The sequence below is a fragment of the Neofelis nebulosa genome, chromosome 10 (genome assembly GCF_028018385.1).
Source record: "Neofelis nebulosa isolate mNeoNeb1 chromosome 10, mNeoNeb1.pri, whole genome shotgun sequence".
Taxonomy (NCBI): Eukaryota; Metazoa; Chordata; class Mammalia; order Carnivora; family Felidae; genus Neofelis; species Neofelis nebulosa.
Genome location: NC_080791.1, coordinates 59,891,451 through 59,908,807, shown reverse-complemented (window position 1 = coordinate 59,908,807; position 17,357 = coordinate 59,891,451). Strand labels below are relative to the sequence as shown.

At 39.4% G+C, this 17,357-nt stretch overlaps 1 protein-coding gene across 7 annotated transcripts in view; it reads left to right on the top strand.

The window, feature by feature from the left end:
• Window positions 1–17,357, top strand: part of NUP98 (nucleoporin 98 and 96 precursor) — a 117,551-nt gene that overhangs the window by 93,606 nt on the left and 6,588 nt on the right. For all 7 annotated transcript variants that reach the window (XM_058687905.1, XM_058687904.1, XM_058687903.1 and 4 more), the window contains 6 exons: window positions 158–315; window positions 1,233–1,376; window positions 3,284–3,426; window positions 9,396–9,617; window positions 11,794–12,035; window positions 17,105–17,259. In XM_058687905.1, the coding sequence (XP_058543888.1) occupies window positions 158–315; window positions 1,233–1,376; window positions 3,284–3,426; window positions 9,396–9,617; window positions 11,794–12,035; window positions 17,105–17,259 (1,064 nt within the window). The remainder of the gene's footprint in view (window positions 1–157; window positions 316–1,232; window positions 1,377–3,283; window positions 3,427–9,395; window positions 9,618–11,793; window positions 12,036–17,104; window positions 17,260–17,357) is intronic.

Below are 17,357 nucleotides of genomic sequence, written 5' to 3'. Positions count from 1 at the left end.
AAATGGTATGGTGGTGGTCAGTATTTTGTTACTACTGCAGAAAGCAGTCACTGTGTCAAGTTCTCCCTCCTGAGGGCTAGAAGAAATAAGATAATACCTAGTGTTTCCCCAAGTCTGTAAATCCTCAGTGATCACTAGAGTTTTGTTTCTCTTATAGGTGATCATCGTCTTGCCCTTCTTTTATCCCAATTGGTGGGCAGCCAGTCGATCCGGGAGCTGCTTACCATGCAGCTGGTGGATTGGCATCAGCTCCAGGCTAACTCTTTCATCCAGGACGAGAGACTGCGGATCTTTGCCTTGTTGGCTGGAAAACCGGTACTTTCCTCTTTTCTTGTACATTTGCATAAATTTTCTCATAAATTCAAGATGGCTTGAGGTTAAGGGAAAGAGCTATCTTTGTAAATTTTACACTGTTACACATATAACTAAGCAACTTGGTTTTAAATTTTAGTGAAGTATTTTCAGATTACAAAGGTACAACATGTACAAAACCAAAAACTGGTTATATTGAAATTAAAACATTAAAATTCATCTTATCCCTTGTCATAGTGGTAAACAAGGTAAATAATTTGTAGTCTGTCTTTCCAGACATATTTTAACTCTGTATCAACATACATGTGTGTATATATGTGTGTATTTACACATGTGTGTACATTCAAATAAAATCAATTATACATAGCAGTACACTTATGTATATGGACATTTTTCCATGTTGTGTAGCATCACTCTTTTTAAAACCCACTTCTGTTCATTTTGTGGATGATACACCATAATTATTTTAAGCCAGTTCTCCATTTGCTGCCTGCCTGGTTGACATCTTGATAATCACTTTCCAAAAATGAAATAGCTGGTCAGAATTTATGCACATCTTAAAGTTTTATAAGACATCAGCTGTGGGCAGTGAGAAGACCTCCTCTTCACTCTCAGTGGTTTTCATCTCCGAACACCTGTTGTCTAAATCCACCCTGCCCCCAAAGAACTGTGTATTTTATATTTGGATCATTAACACTGCTAATCTAGTTCATTTAAAATGTTACTTAAATAGGGGTGCCTGGCTGATCCAGTTGGTAAAGCATGTAACTCTTGATCTTGGGGTGGTGAGTTTGAACCCACATTGGTCATGGAGATTACTTAAAAAATAAAGTGTTACTGGAATAAGTGAGTGACTTGGAGATCTGAGTAACAAGATGATGTATAACACATAGCTATGATGATGATTTTGTTTCCTGCAGGTATGGCAGGTCTCCGAAGAGAGGCAAATCAACGTGTGCTCACAGTTGGACTGGAAACGCTCCCTGGCTGTCCATCTTTGGTATTTGCTTCCACCGACAGCCTCCATTTCCAGGGCACTCAGCATGTACGAAGAAGCATTTCAGGTATTTGTGTCCAGTAGAGCCAACCAAGTGTCATGGCGGGCATTCTCATTTTGCCAGAAAAGTACTGCAGAGAAAAAATCCATCAAGTTACACTTCATAATACTTTTTCTTAACTCCTTTTTTTGAAAGGACTCTAAAATTGAAATGGACCCAGGAAATCTGATGGGAAACTTTCCTTTTCTCCTGCCTCTAGACAGGGTTACTTTTAAACTTCCCCAAGTGTCTGCTTCTACTTTATTTAGTATGATGTTTCCACAGTTGACTCTTTCTTTTCTTTCTTTTTTTTATAATTTTAATTTTATTTTTTTAATTTACATCCAAATTAGTGTATAATGCAACGATTTCAGTAGATTCCTTAATGCCCCTTACCATTTAGCCCATCTCCACTCCCACACCTCCTCCAGTAACTCTGTCTGTTCTCCATATTTATGAGTCTCTTATACTTTGTCCCCCTCTCTGTTTTTATATTATTTTTACTACCCTTCCCTTATGTTCAACTGTTTTGTATCTTAAAGTCCTCACGTGAGTGAAGTCCTATGATATTTGTCTTTCTCTGACTAATTTCACTTAGCATAATACCCTCCAGTTCCATCCACCTAGTTGCAAATGGCAAGAGTTCATTCTTTTTGATTGCCAAGTAACACTCCATTGTACATATATACACCACATCTTCTTTATCCATTCATCCACCAATGGATATTTGGGCTCTTTCCATACTTTGGCTATTGTCAATAGCGCTGCTATAAACGTTGGTGTGCATGTGCCCCTTCGACACAGCATATGTGTATCCCTTGGATAAATACCTAGTAGTGCAATTGCTGGGTCGTAGGGTAGTTCTATTTTTAATTTTGTGAGGAACCTCCATACTGTTTTCCGGAGTGGCTGCACCAGCTTGCATTCCCATCCACAGTTGACTTTCTTAAAGCTGTTTTCCTGCCCCCAGATGAGAGAGGGTTTTTCTTTATTCCTAATGCTGTCTTATTCCTTTGGGAATTCCTTGAGATATAGCCCAACCTCAAGTTGGTATAGTCCTAAATCACCAGGCCTGAAAAATTTGCCTCTGAATATCATCATATTTCATATGCCTTGACAGTGTTGGAGTTAAAATATTATTAATGTTTTTATATATTTTTTTAATGTTTATTTACTTATTTTGAGAGGGAGCACGCGAACAGGAGTGGGGCAGAGAGAAGGGGAGAGAGAATCCCAAGCAGCCTCCAACTGTCAATGCAGAGCTCTACTTGAGACTTGAACCCATGAACCGTGAGATCATGACCTGAGCCAAAACCAAGAGTCGGACTCTTAACTGACTGCACCACCTAGGCAGGCACCCCATTATTAATGTTTTTAAAGCCATAATTTCTTCAGCTTTTTTTTCTTACTGTCCATGTTTATTATCTTTGATAAACATGTCAGAAAGAACACTAAAGAAACTGAATGTAATAAGAATTGTGACAAGAAAGGTAGGAGGATTAGTGAGAGCTATCCAAAGTCTTTGATAGTCCCTTGAAGACAGGTAGGCTATGTCACCACTCAAAATTAAGTTTAAGATCCTTGACACATTCCATTAGGGTGTTACTATCCTTAAATTTTTTTTTCTTAATGTGTATTCATTTTTGAGAGAGAGCACAAGCGGGGGTGAGGCAGAGAGAGAGGAAGACACATAACCCAGAGCAGGCCCTAGGCTCTGAGCTGTCAGCACAGAGCCTAACTTGGGATTCAAACTCATGAACTGCGAGATCATAACCTGAGCCAAAAGTCAGACGCTTAACCGACTGAGCCACCCAGGCGTCCCAGGGTGTCATCATTCATAATACATGTGTGTAAGTAGTATAATTGAGACAGGATCACATCTAATGAAACACAGTAGCAGCTGATGTACTGTTGTATCAAATCCTTCCCTTCAGAATTCTTCTGAGGCTGAGAGTTATGCCTGCTCCCCACTTCCTTCATACCTAGAAGGCTCTGGCTGTGTGATAGAGGAGGAGAAAAACTCACAGAGACCACTTCAAGATGTCTGCTTTCACCTTCTAAAACTCTACAGTGACAGGTAAGTCAGAGAGCCACTCATGAGGGCTTAATCAGCCCTAGGAAGTTCTATCCTGAGTCTTTTCCTTTTGATGTGAGGCCAAATTGCCTAAGTTTGTATAAATTAACAAAGTATAATTTATAGTAGTTGAATGCAAAAAACATTGGAACTAGAATTAGAAATCTAAAAATTAATCAACTTTAAGAAGATACAATTTACAAATAATGAAGTGTTCATTTTAACATAATGTAACTGTCATCACAATCAAGATAATAATTACATTAACCCCAAAAAGTTCCCTCATGCCCCTTTGCAATCAATCCCCAACATCCAGACAACGAACTGAGTTTTTGTTATGATAAATTTTGCTCTTCTAGAATTTTATATAATTGGGATCATTCTGTTATCTTTTCACTCATATAATGGTTTTGAGATTTATCTATGTTAATATGTGTATCAGAAGGATTTTTGTTGCATAATTTATTTATTTGTGGATGGATAGTTTTTCTTGATTTGGGTTATTATGAATAAAGATGCCATGAACATTTGTATCCATAAGTGTTCACATAATTTTACATTCCCACTAAGATCTCTGGGTGCTCCATATCCTCTTCAAAATTTGGTATTGTTAAGGCACCTGGGTGGCCCAGTGGGTTAAGCGTTCCAACTTTTGATTTGGGCTGAGGTCATGATCTCGCAGTTCGTGAGATCAAGCCCCACATCAGGCTCTGCGTCTCTCTCTCTCTGTCTCTCTCTGTCTCTCTCTCTCTCTTTCTCTCAGGATAAATAAATAAACTTAAAATTTTTTTTTCTTGTGAGTTTTTTAAGGGTTTTTTTTTTGTTTGTTTGTTTTTATGAGAGAGAACGGGGTGACACAGAGGGGCAGAGAGAGAATCCCAAGCTTTGCGCCCTCAGCATGAAACCTGATGCAGGGCCCACAGGGCCCAATCCATGAACGGACCTGAATTGAAATAAAGAGTCAGATGCTTAACTGACTGAGCAACCCAAGCACCCCTGGTATTGTTATTTTTTTTAATTTCGCCATTTTGGTGGGTGTATATAGTGGCATCTCATTATGTGTGTGTTGTTATTGATGTTTGTTTTTGTTTTGTTTTTGAGAGAAAGTGGAAGTGGGGGAGGGGAGAGAGAGAATCTTAAGCAGTCTCCACACCCAGCTCTGGAGCCTGACCCTGACCCTGACCCTGATGCAGGGCTCCATGTCACCATTGTGAGATTATGACCTGAGCCAAAATCAAGGCTTGGATGCTTTAACCAGCTGAGCCACGCAGGTGCCCCAGTGTTGTTTTTAAACAAGAAACAGTAGTTTATTTATCCTCCAGCAGTATATAAACACTTGCTATTATTATAGATAATCAGTTAATTAAAACTCTCTCAGCAGACCTATCTTGGCACACATGCTCAGAAACACTACAGGATTTTTTCCGTCACAACTAATCACTCATATCTCATTTCAATTCATTAAATACTTTTAGGTATTAGGTGAGTAACTGTGTTAATTAGAGGATCATATAGGTTTATATTGTGGTAAAATAGAAATAACTGAAGTAGTGCTTTAATTTGCATTTCCCTAGTGACTAATGATTTTGAGCATTTTTTTCACGTGCTTATTTACCGTCTATATATTTTATTGCTAAAGTATCTCTTCACATTTTTTTTTTGCCTGTTTTTTAAAAGAGTTCCTGTATTGCAATATTTCTTTATATATTCTGGATATTAGTCCTTTATCATTAATTTTTTTTAATCATCCTAATATAAAGGCTTGTTTTTTCATTTTCTTTTTCTTTATTTTGAGAGAGAGAGTGTGCACACACATGTACCTACATGAGCAGGGGTGGGGGAGAGAGAGATGGAGAGAGAATCCCAAGCAGGCTCTGCACTGTCAGCACAGAGCGCAATACGGGGCTCGATCTCACAAACCATGAGATCATGACCTGAGCCAAAATGAAAAGTCAGACACTTAACCGACTGAGCCACTCTGCGCCCCTCATTTTCTTAATAAAATGAAGAGCAGAAGTTTTCCATTTTTATTAAGTTTAATTAAAGTTTTTAAACTATAAAATAAGGGCGCTTGGGTGGCTCAGTTGGTTAAGTGTCCAACTTCAGCTCAGACTATGATTGCACAACTCGTGGATTCGAGCCCCGCATCGGGCTGTATGCTGACAACTCAAAATCTGCTTCAGATTCTGTGTCTCCCTCTCTCTCTGATCCTCCCCCACTCAATGCTCTGTCTCTCAAAAAATAAACAGGCGCCTGGGTGGCTCAGCTGGTTGAGCGACTGACTTCGGCTCAGGTCATGATCTCACGGTTTGTGGGTTCGAGCCCCGCATCGGGCTCTGTGCGGGAGCCTGGAGCCTGCTTCGGATTCTGTGTCTCCCCCGCTGTCTGCCCCTCCCCCGCTCATTCTCTGTCTGTCTCTGTCTCAGAAATAAACATTAAAAAATTAAAAAATAAAACACTAAAAAATTTTTAAACTATGAAATCAACTTCTTTACTAGACTGTTGAGGCTTTCTGCTTATTCTTGAGTCAGTTTTGATCATTTGCTTCTTCTAAGGAATTTGTTTCATTGAAGTCACCAAGTTTATTGGCATAAAGTTATTCATAACATTTTTCCTTACTAACCTTTTAAAATGTATGTATGATCTGTGTCTCTCTCCTGATTGATATTGGTAATATGTGTTTTTTCTCTTTTTTTTTCTTGATAGTCTACTAGCTTTTGGTTTTACTGCTTATTTCTATTACGTGTCCAGTTCAAAATGAATCAGAAACCTAAATTTCAAACTTAAAGCAGAAAACAAACCAGAAAATCTTTACAACTGTGAGTTAGGCAAAGATTTTTTTGACACTAAATATACAGTCTGTAGAGGAAAAAAATGGTAGACTGGACTTCAGCAAAATTAAAAACTGCTGGTCACTGGGGGTGCCTGGGCGGCTCAGTCCATTGAGCGTCCAGCTGTTGGTTTTGGCTCAGGTCATGATCTCACAGTTCATGAGACTGAGCCCCGTGTTGGGTTCTGTGCTGGCAGTGCAGAGCCTGCTTGGGATATTTTCTCTCCCTCTCTCTCTCTCTCTCTCTCTCTCTCTCTCTCTCTCTCTCTCCTCCCGCTTCCTGCTTATGCGCACGCACACACATTTTCTCCCTTTGTCTCTCTCAAACATAAAATAAACTTTTTAAAAAAAACTGCTAGTGTTCATTTTCATAAGAGAATGAAAAGACAAGCCACAGATTGGAGGAAGATACTTGCAATTCATATATCTGATAAAAAACTTGTATCCAGATCATATAAAGAACTCTTAAAACTCTGTAATAGTAGGGATGCCTGGGTGGCTCAGTCAGTTAAGCATCTGACTCTTGATTTTGGCTCAGGTCATGATCCCAGGGTCATGGGATCAAGCCCCACATCAGGCTCCGCACTGGGTGTGGAGCCTGCTTGGGATTGATTCTCTCAGACCCTCTCTCTCTGTCTCTCTCTCTCTCTCTCAAATAAATAAATAAGCAAATAAATAAATAAAACAATAAGAACCTCAATAATAACAAAACAACCCAATTTTAAACATAGGCAAAATATTTAAACAGTTCCCTTACCAAAGAAGACCTGGATGTCAAGCACACGAAAAAATGTTCAGCATCAGTAGCTAACAGGGAAATGCAAGTTAAAACCATCATGGGATACCACTACTCACCTATTAGAATGACTGGAAATTAAAATGACATACACTACCCAATGTTGTCATAGATGTGGAGCAACTGGAATTCTCATACACTGCTGGTAAAAATATAAAATGAGGGGCGCCTGGGTGGCGCAGTCGGTTAAGCGTCCGACTTCAGTCAGGTCACGATCTCGCGGTCCGTGAGTTCGAGCCCCGCGTCAGGCTCTGGGCTGATGGCTCGGAGCCTGGAGCCTGTTTCCGATTCTGTGTCTCCCTCTCTCTCTGTCCCTCCCCCGTTCATGCTCTGTCTCTCTCTGTCCCAAAAATAAATAAACGTTGAAAAAAAAAAAAATTAAAAAAAAATATATATATATAAAATGATATTGGCACTGTGGTAAACAATTTGGCTTAAAAAGTTAGACATACCTGCATGCATATGGTCCAGTCATGCCACTCCTAGGTATTAACCCAAAAGTAATGAAAACATGTTTGTATACAGATATTTATAGCAGTTTTGTTTATAATGGTCCAGACCTGGAAACAAGCCAAATTTCCACCAACAGCTGAATAGATAAACAAGATGTGGTATATTTATGTAATGGAATGCTACTCAGCAGTTGATACACATAATTAGCATAGTGAATCGCAGGATAATTTTACTTGGTTTTGGAAGAGGTGAGACAAAAAAGTACCTGGAAGCATACCTACTCTATGATTCTAATCTATATAAAATTCTGGAAAATGCAAACTGATTAATCACTGAAAGCTGGTTGCCCAGGAAGAGAGGGTGTAAGGAGAGGCAGGAAGAGAGGGATTACAAAGGGGCATAAAAAAAATTTTTGGGGGCGCCTGGGTGGCGCAGTCGGTTAAGCGTCCGACTTCAGCCAGGTCACGATCTCGCGGTCCGGGAGTTCGAGCCCCGCGTCGGGCTCTGGGCTGATGGCTCAAAGCCTGGAGCCTGTTTCCGATTCTGTGTCTCCCTCTCTCTCTGCCCCTCCCCCGTTCATGCTCTGTCTCTCTCTGTCCCAAAAATAAAAATTAAAAAAAAAAAAAAATTTTTGGAGGTGATGAGTGTGTTTGTTATCTTGACCTTGGTGGTAAATTCGCAGTGTGTGCATATATTGAAACTTAATGAAAATTGTGCATTATAAATATGTTATGTTTACTGTATGTCAGGTTTTTTTTATGTCAAAAAAAGAAAAAGAAGGATATCTCAAGGTGCCAGAAATAGAGAAACCAGCGCCAGAAGGAGATAGTAAACCTCGTTCTCAGGAAAGATAGAATTGCTGTGGACTAAGACCTTACATAAAATCCACACTGTGTCCTTCACAAATAGTCTAAACTACACTGTCCAGTATAATAGCTGCTATTCACATATGAATATTTAAGTAAAACTTAAAATTAAGTTATTTATAGTATCCACATTTCAAGTGTCTGATAGGCACCTGTATTGACTATTGGCTATCATTGATCAGGACAGATTACAGAGCATTTCTATCATCCCACAAAGTTCAGTTTGACAACACTGGTCTAGAAAAATTCTGTTCATTACCTGAGAAGTGTTAAAAAGTTATAAAATGTCTGGATCTTAGGTGAAAAGGAAAATTATTGATTGGTAGTCTAAGCTCTAAAACTTAGAAGCATGAGATCTTACTTTCTACTATTCTTACGATCTGGAATTGCAAGCTAAGAACTTTACACATTAACTAGTCTAGGACCATTGAAATCTTTGGGCTCCCAGCAGAAGAAAAGGTAAAAGTCTGTATAGGGACACTTTAAAAACCCAGGATACCTGAATGTCCTTATATAAAAAATACTCCCCACTGTAGACAAAATCAGAGGCAAAAATTATAAACCATAGAAGGAAATAACCATCATGAAGACTAGTTAGCTGTTGGAGAGTTAGCACTCCGACAGCTCCATATAATAGAGAAGTTTGAAAGATCCTAAAATAACTGTGTGTTTTAAATGGTTAAGAAAGGTATCAACACTAAAGCAAAGGAATGAAGAGTAAGAGTTATGAAGACTCTGTGTACCAGGACAATAAATATCTAGGCCAAACAAATACCAGCATACCTGTCAGATCCCACAGCCAAAGAAGAGGAGCTGCCTTCATTTTTGGTAGGCTCTGTAATCTGGCTGAACCTAGAAGTAGATTGATACAGCACAATCTCAGAGGGAGACCATGTGGTCTATAACGCTTCTGTTCTAGGGTGCCTGCCTTTATTATCTCCTAAGCCATAGCCAGAACAGTTGATTTGTTCAGTGCAGGTGGTCTGCTGCCTTGATGTGGTAACACTCCGCACATTCTCCTTTGCAGACATTATGATCTCAACCAGCTGTTGGAGCCTCGAAGCGTAACAGCAGATCCTTTGGATTACCGCCTAAGCTGGCACTTGTGGGAGGTGCTGCGGGCTCTTAACTATACTCATCTCTCAGACCAGTGTGAGGGTGTGCTACAGGCCAGTTTTGCTGGCCAACTGGAAAGTGAGGGCCTCTGGGAGTGGGCCATCTTTGTCTTCCTGCATATTGACAACTCAAGGTGAGTGAGATGCCATGAACCCACGAGGTACACCTAGGGCTACAGGGGCAAAGAATCAGTCTCTTAGGGTTTAATTCATTAAGTAAGCGTCTAGAATGTATTTTCGGTCCAGCCTTGTGATAAACGTTAAGACCGTTCAGTCCACAGCTGTCTCTGTATTCATGTGAACAAGTTAGAAGTTTAGTGCCAAATAATGCTGTTTCTCAGGAGAGATCTCTGTGAACTGCAGTGATCATGGAAAACTTTAGACAAGAACAGGAAATAATTAAGTAGAAGAGGAAGGGTATATCCACATGGGGCAACCCATTAACACAGACATAGATTCAGTTGAATGTGGCATGTTTAGGTATTATGCAGAAATACTACTTGCTGAGCTGCCTCAGTGGATCTGTGAAGTGATATAATGAGTTGGCAGGGAGCTTCCCTGACTTTTTCTCTCTGTTGCCTTTCTCCCTCTCTGGCCTTCCCTTGCCATCCACCCATGCCTACCCCTCAAGTTTGGTAGCATCATATTTACCAAGATATCCTTACTTAGGTGTGTTAGGATTTGGTTCTCTATCCTGAAATCGCCTTTTCTCCATGGTGTGAATGAGATAAATTGATGGAGATTTTTTTCCTGTTAATGGTAGTAGCATGGCATTACACTAGTAACAAAAACATTTATATAGTACTTTGTTGCATAGTACTTTTATATGGGTATACACTCTGTTGTAAATACTTTATATCAAAATTAGTGCTCATAATGACTTTATAAGGTAACACTCTTACAATCTGTGTTTTACAGATGAGCAGCCCAAGGCAGGGAGAGAGTAACTTTTGCTCAAGGTCACATAGCTAGTAAATGGCAGAGTCTTCCAACTCAAGACATCCAGAGTCTGTGCTCTTAATCATTATGCTGCATTAACTGTCATGTGATACAGTGTGAAAAGGAGTTGAGTTTTGTAGTCAGACTTGCCTCAGTTCTAGATCCATCATGTACTCACTTTGACCTGGAGTAAAGCTTACTCTTTATCTATAAAATCATAATATTAATCTGTATCTAATCAAAGGTGGTTGTGGGATTAAAGGAGGAAAAGTTGACTTAGCCAAGTGTGTGACTCTTGATCTTCATTTGGGTCATGAGTTTGAGCCCCATGATGGGCATTGAGATTGCTTAATTCAACTTTTTTTTTTCTTTTTACAGAAAGAGAGTAGAAGTATAAAGCATCTAGCACAGCCTTCCCTTAAAGGAATTTCTCCTCTTCTCCCTTACCAGGAAGCAAAATTATTTCATACTTTTCCTTTGAGTTTATTTAAATAAATTCATGGGGAATTTCAGAGGTTAAAAGTCTGGCTAATAAAACTGATGATTCAGAGTAGGCTCAAGCAGATCCTATTTCTGTTTATTTATTTAATTTATTCAAGTTATCTCTGTATCCAATATGGGGCTCAAACTCACCACCCCCTACTGAGCCAGCCAGGTGCCCCTGATAAAGAATTTTTAAAAAGAAACAGTTAAGATGAGATTGGGGAGTCCTTGAAAAGCCTTGAAAGGTGTTCAGAAAAGAATCTAAAATGAGAATACTTGTTTTGATTTGAAATTTAAATGGCTGGTCCTTTGGCCCAGATAGATAAGGACTCTAAGGGGACTTGAGATCAGAAAGAATGAGGGTAGCCTAAATCTAGAGGTAGAGAGAAATGAATTAGGAAAGTTGGTAGTTTTGAAGGGGAAAAAAAAAGCAAACAAGGACCTGGAAGAGGCCTTACCTTTAAAAACTACTTTGTTTACTTGTACTGACCATATGGGAGAAAAGGAAGGAAGAAGGTTGGGAATGAACTACAAACAACTGCTCTGTGCAGAATAGCATTCTCCTATCCTAGTCCTTGATCTCCTGTTACAAGAAAGAAAATAAGGAAAAGAAAGGGAAAGCCTTTTCTTAGCCCTAGACAACCTTTCCTAGAGTATTAGTTTTCAGACTTTTTTGATCATGAAAATATAACGTGCTTAGATACTATTTCATTTAAAAAATAAATGTAGATATGGTGACTTTTTTTTTTTTTTAAGTGAAGTTTGAAGTCCAGTAAGGGTTAAGACTTGCAGTTTGAGAGACTATCCCATGGATCACTCTGCATTGTCTAGGCAGTCTTCTCCATCAATGAAAATAGAATTTATTCAGCATTGTTTTTCTTCTTACAGCGTGCGTGAGAATGCTGTTCGAGAGCTGCTTACCCGGCACTGCCAACTATTGGAGACCCCTGAGTCTTGGGCTAAGGAGACTTTCCTGACCCAAAAGCTTTGTGTGCCTGCTGAGTGGATTAATGAGGCCAAAGCAGTGAGAGCACACATGGAATCTGACAAGCATTTGGAGGCCCTCTATTTGTTTAAAGCTGGACACTGGAACCGCTGCCACAAACTCATCATCAGGCACTTAGCTTCTGGTGAGTCCTTCTAGGGCCCGTGTCTCCTGAAATTACCCCAAATTCTTCCAGTCTCTGAATGCCATGATTAGTCTGGCCAGAGATGATATTCTCTATGGGACTTTGAGGTATTGCATCAGATTACACTTGCAAGTGTTCTCTGTGCAGAGGAAACGTGGCCTGGAGGGGCTAGAGGGACAGGTTGACAGCAATATTGTTATGTCACCATTTGCCAAGGATATGCTTGATATGCATGAATTATGTTAAACTCTTCGTGTACTTAGGGAATTTTATTCACCAAAATTAAAAAGAGATAACTGATACCATAGAAATACAAAGGATCATTAGAGACTACTGTGAACAGGTACATACCAACAAATTGGACAATCTTGAAGAATTGGATAAATTCCTAGAAACATACAGCCTTCTAAGACTGAATCATGAAGAAATAGAAAATCTGAACAGACCAGTTACTAGTAAAACAGATTGAATTGGTAATCAAAAAACTCCCTTGGGGCGCCTGGGTGGCTTGGTCGGTTAAGTGTCCGACTTCGGCTCAGGTCATGATCTCACGGTCCGTGAGTTTGAGCCCCGCGTCAGACTCTGTGCTGACAGCTCAGAGCCTAGAGCCTTTTTCAGATTCTGTGTCTCCCTCTCTCTCTTCCCCTCCCCTATTCATGCTCTGTCTCTCTCTGTCTCAAAAATAAATAAATGTTAAAAAAATTAAAAACAAAACAAAAAAAACTCCCTACAAATAAAAGTCCTGGACCAGATGGCTTCACTAGTGAATTCTACCTAACATAGAATTAATACCAATCCTTCTCAAACTCTTCCAAAAAATAGAAGAGGGGAGAATACTTCCAAACTCATTTTATAAGGTCAGCATTATCCTAATATCAAACCAGACAAGGATATCATAAGAAAAACCATATTGGTACAGACCAATATTCCTGATGAACATAGATGTAAAAATTCTCAGCATATTATTAGCAAACCGAATTCAGCAATGCATTAAAAGGATTATACACCATGATCAAATGGGATTTATAACAGGGATGGTTTAACCAAACAGTGTGATACACCATATTAATAAAATGAAAGATAAAAATCCTATGATTGTCTCAAGAGATGCAGGAAAAGTATTTGACAAATTCAGCATCCATTTATGATAAAAACTAGTTGGCATAGAAGGAGCATACCTCAATAATAAAGGCCATATATGACAAACCCACAGCTAACATCATATTCAATGGTGAAAAGCTTTCAGCTTTTCCTCTAAGATCAGGAAGAAGACAAGGATGCCCACTTTCACCACATTTGTTCAACATAATATTGGAAGTCCTAGTCAGAGCAGTTAGTCAAGAAAAATAAATAAGAGGCATCCAAACTGGAAAGGAAGAAATAAAACTATATTGTTTGCAGATGACATGATGATTATATATAGAAAACCCTGAAGACTCCACCAAAAAAACTCTTGGAATAAATGAATTCAGTAAATTGCAGGATACAAAATCAATATATAGAAATCTGTTGCAATTCCATATACTAATAATGAACTATCAGAGAAATTAAGAAAACAATCCTGTTTTCAATTGCATCTAAAAGAATAAAATACCTAGGAATAAATTTAACCAAAGAGATCAAAGACCTATACCCTAAAAACTATGACAGTGATTAAAGGAAATTAAAGACACAAAGAAATGGAAAGATATTCCATGCTTGTGGATTGGAAGAATTGATATTGTTAAAATATCGATCTACTAAAACAGTCTACAGATTCAGTGCAATTTCTGCTAAAATTCCAGTGGCATTTTTCACAAAAGTAGAACAAACAACTCTAAAATATGCGTGGAACCACAAAAGACCTCCAGTAGCCAAAGTGATCTTGAGAACGAAGAACAAAGCTGGAGACATCACACTCCCTGATTTCAAATTCAGTTACAAAGCTGTAAGAAACTAAAACAGTATGGTATAGGCCTGAAAACAGACACATAGATCATTGGAACAGAGTAGAGAGCCCAGGGGGTGCCTGGGTGGCTCAGTCGATTAAGTGTCTGCTCCTGATTTCAACTCAGGTCATGATCCCACATTCATGAGTTCAAGCCCCATGTTGGGCTCTGCTTAGGATTCTCTTCCCCGCCCCTCCCCTCTCTGCTTGTGCTCTCTGTGTCTTAAATCTAAAAAATAAACTTTAAAATCAAGAGTAGAAAGCCCAGAAATAAACCCACACGTATGTGGTCAATTAATTTATGACAAAAGAGCCAAGAATATACAGTCTTCAATAAATGGCATTGGGAAGACTGGACAGCCATATGCAAAATAATGAAACTGGACCATCGTCTTACACCATATACAAAAGTTAACTCAAAATGGACAAAGACTTGAACTGTAAGACCTGAAGGCATAAAACTAGAAGAAAACATAGGTAGTAAGCTCCTTGACATCCATCTTGATGATGATTTTTTTTTTTTTTTTTTTTTTTGGATGTGACACCAAAAGCAAAGGCAACAAAAGCAGAAATGGACTACATCAAGCTAAAAGCAGCACCTGGGTGGCTCAGTCATTTGGGTGTCTGACTTCAGCTCAGGTCATGATCTCGTGGTTTGTGAATTCAAGCCCTGCTTCAGGCTGTGTGCTGACAGCTCAGAGCCTGGAGCCTGCTTCAGATTCTGTGTCTCCCTCTCTCTCTGCCCCTCCCCTACTAATGCTCTGTCTCTCAAAAATAAATGTTTAAAAAAAAAATTTAAGAACTCCTAAAAATAACCAAAAAAAACCTGATTGAAAAATAGGCAGAGGAAAATGCCTGGGTGGCTCAGTTGGTTGAGCATCTGACTACAGCTCAGGTCATGATCTCACGGTTCGTGAGTTCGAGCCCCACGTCAGGCTCTGTGCTGACAGCTCGGAGCCTAGAACCTGCTCTGGATTCTGTGTCTCCCTCTCTCTCAGTTTCTCCCCTGCTCGCTCGTTCGTTCTCTCTCTCTCTCTCTCTCTCTCTCTCTCAAAAATAAGTAAAGATTAAAAAATTAAAAAAAAAAATAGGCAGAGTATCGAGTAGACATTTTCCTAAATAAGATATATATAGATGGCTCACAGTTACATGAAATGATGTGTGCCACTAATCAGCAATGCATATCAAAACCACAGTGAGGTACCACCTCATCCCTGTTAAAATTGCTGTTGTCAAAAAAAAAAAAAAATAAGGCTGGTGAGGATGTGGAGAAAAGGGAACCCTTGTGCACTGTTAGCGGACATGTAAATTGGTGCAGCCGCTATGGAAAACAATATGGAGGTTCCTCAGAAAATTAAGAATAGGGGCACCTGGGCCCCTCAGTCTGTTAAGCATTCAACTTTGGCTCAGGTCATGATCTCGCGGTTTGTGAGTTCAAGCCCCACTTCGGGCTCTGTGCTGACAGTCCAGGGCCTGGAGCCTACTTCAGATTCTGTGTCTCCCCCTCTCTCTGCCTCTCCCCACTCACACTGTGTCTCTTGCTCTCTCAAAAAGTAAATAAAATAAACATTGGGGTGCCTGGGTGGCCGAGTCGGTTAAGCATTCGACTTCGGCTCGGGTCAGGATCTCACGATTTATGAGTTCGGGTCCACGTCAGGCTCTGTGCTGACAGCTCAGAGCCTGGAAGCCTGCTTCGGATTCTGTCTCCTCCTCTCTCTGCCTCTCCCCCACTTGTGCTCGGTCTCTCTCTGTCTCTCAAAAATAAATAAATGTAAAAACAATTTTTTAAATAAAAAAGTAAATAAACATTAAAAAAGAAAAAAGAAAAGAAAGTTAAAAATAGAACTACCTACCATATGATTCAGTCATTCCATTTCCAGGTAGCTATCGAAAAGAAAAAATGAAAACACAACTCAAAAAGATACATGAAACTCCATATTCATTGCAGCATTATTTACAGTAGCCAAGATAGGGAAACAACCTAAGTGTCTATCAGTGGATGGATAACGAAAACTGTGTGTGTGTGTGTGTGTATGTATTGTATATATAGGCAATGGATTATTATTTAGCCATAAATAAGAATGAAATCTTAGTATTTGCAACAATATGGATGGACCTCAAGGCATTATGCTAAGTCAGAGAAAGACAAATACTGCATGATATCACATTATCTGGGGAATCTTTAAAATAAGAAAAAAAAAAAAAAGTCTTATAGATACAGAGAACAGATTGGTGGTTGCCAGAGAGGTGGGAGGTGGAAGTGGGCAAAATGAATAAGGGAGTCAAAAGATACAAACTTCCAATTACAAAATAAGTCATGAGGATGAAATATACAGCATGGCAACCATAGTTAATAATACTGTGTTGCATATTTGCAAGTTGCTAATAATAGAGGGGGAGCCAGGCTGACTCAATCAGTGGAGCATGCAACTCTTGGTCTTGGGGTTGTGAGTTCAAGCCCCACGATGGGTGTAGAGGTTACTTAGAAATAAAATCTTTAAAAAAAAGAAAGTTGCTAATAGAGTAAATCTTAAAAGTTCTCATCAGAAGAAAAAAATAATTCTGTATGGTAACATAACCAGACATTGTGGTTGATCATTTTGCGATATATCCAAGTATTGAATTGTTATGTTGTGTATCTGAAACTAACATAATGTTATAGGTCAATTATGTCTCAAGAAAGAAAACAGAGGGGTGCCTGGGTGGCTCAGTTGGTTAAGCATCAGACTCTTGATTTCAGCTCAGGTCATGATCTCACAGTTTCGTGAGTTCTAGCCCCATGTCAGATTCTGCACTGACAGCGCAGAGCCTGCTTGAGATTCTCCCTTCCTCTCTGCCCCTCCCTGGCTCATACCCTCTTCTTCTCAAAAATAAATAATAAATTAAAGGGAAAAAAAAAGGAAGAAAAAGAAAACAGAAAAAAACACCCAGATGTCTCTGTTTGGGGAACTGAAGCAAGAACTTTTTCACATTTTTCTTTGGAGAATTTCAAGATATCTACTTGAAATATCTGTGCAATTCTCTAGTTCAACCCAACATTATTTCCCCTTCCTTCCTGTTTTGGATTTCTGTCATGTCATCTGAGTACTTTTGAGAACCATATACTTGTGCAGACATAGTGCTTAATATTTTGTTTCTTCAGATGCCATCATTAATGAGAACTATGACTACCTGAAGGGGTTCTTGGAAGACCTGGCACCTCCAGAGCGCAGCAGCCTAATCCAGGACTGGGAAACATCAGGACTTGTTTACTTGGACTATATTCGGGTCATGGAGATGCTTCACCAGATACAGCAGGTACCTGAGTCTTTGAACTACTGCTTGGTTTTCCTTTTCTCTGGCCGTTAAAGCCACAGAGACCTCAAAAGGCCTGAGCGACCACTTGAAAAACTTAA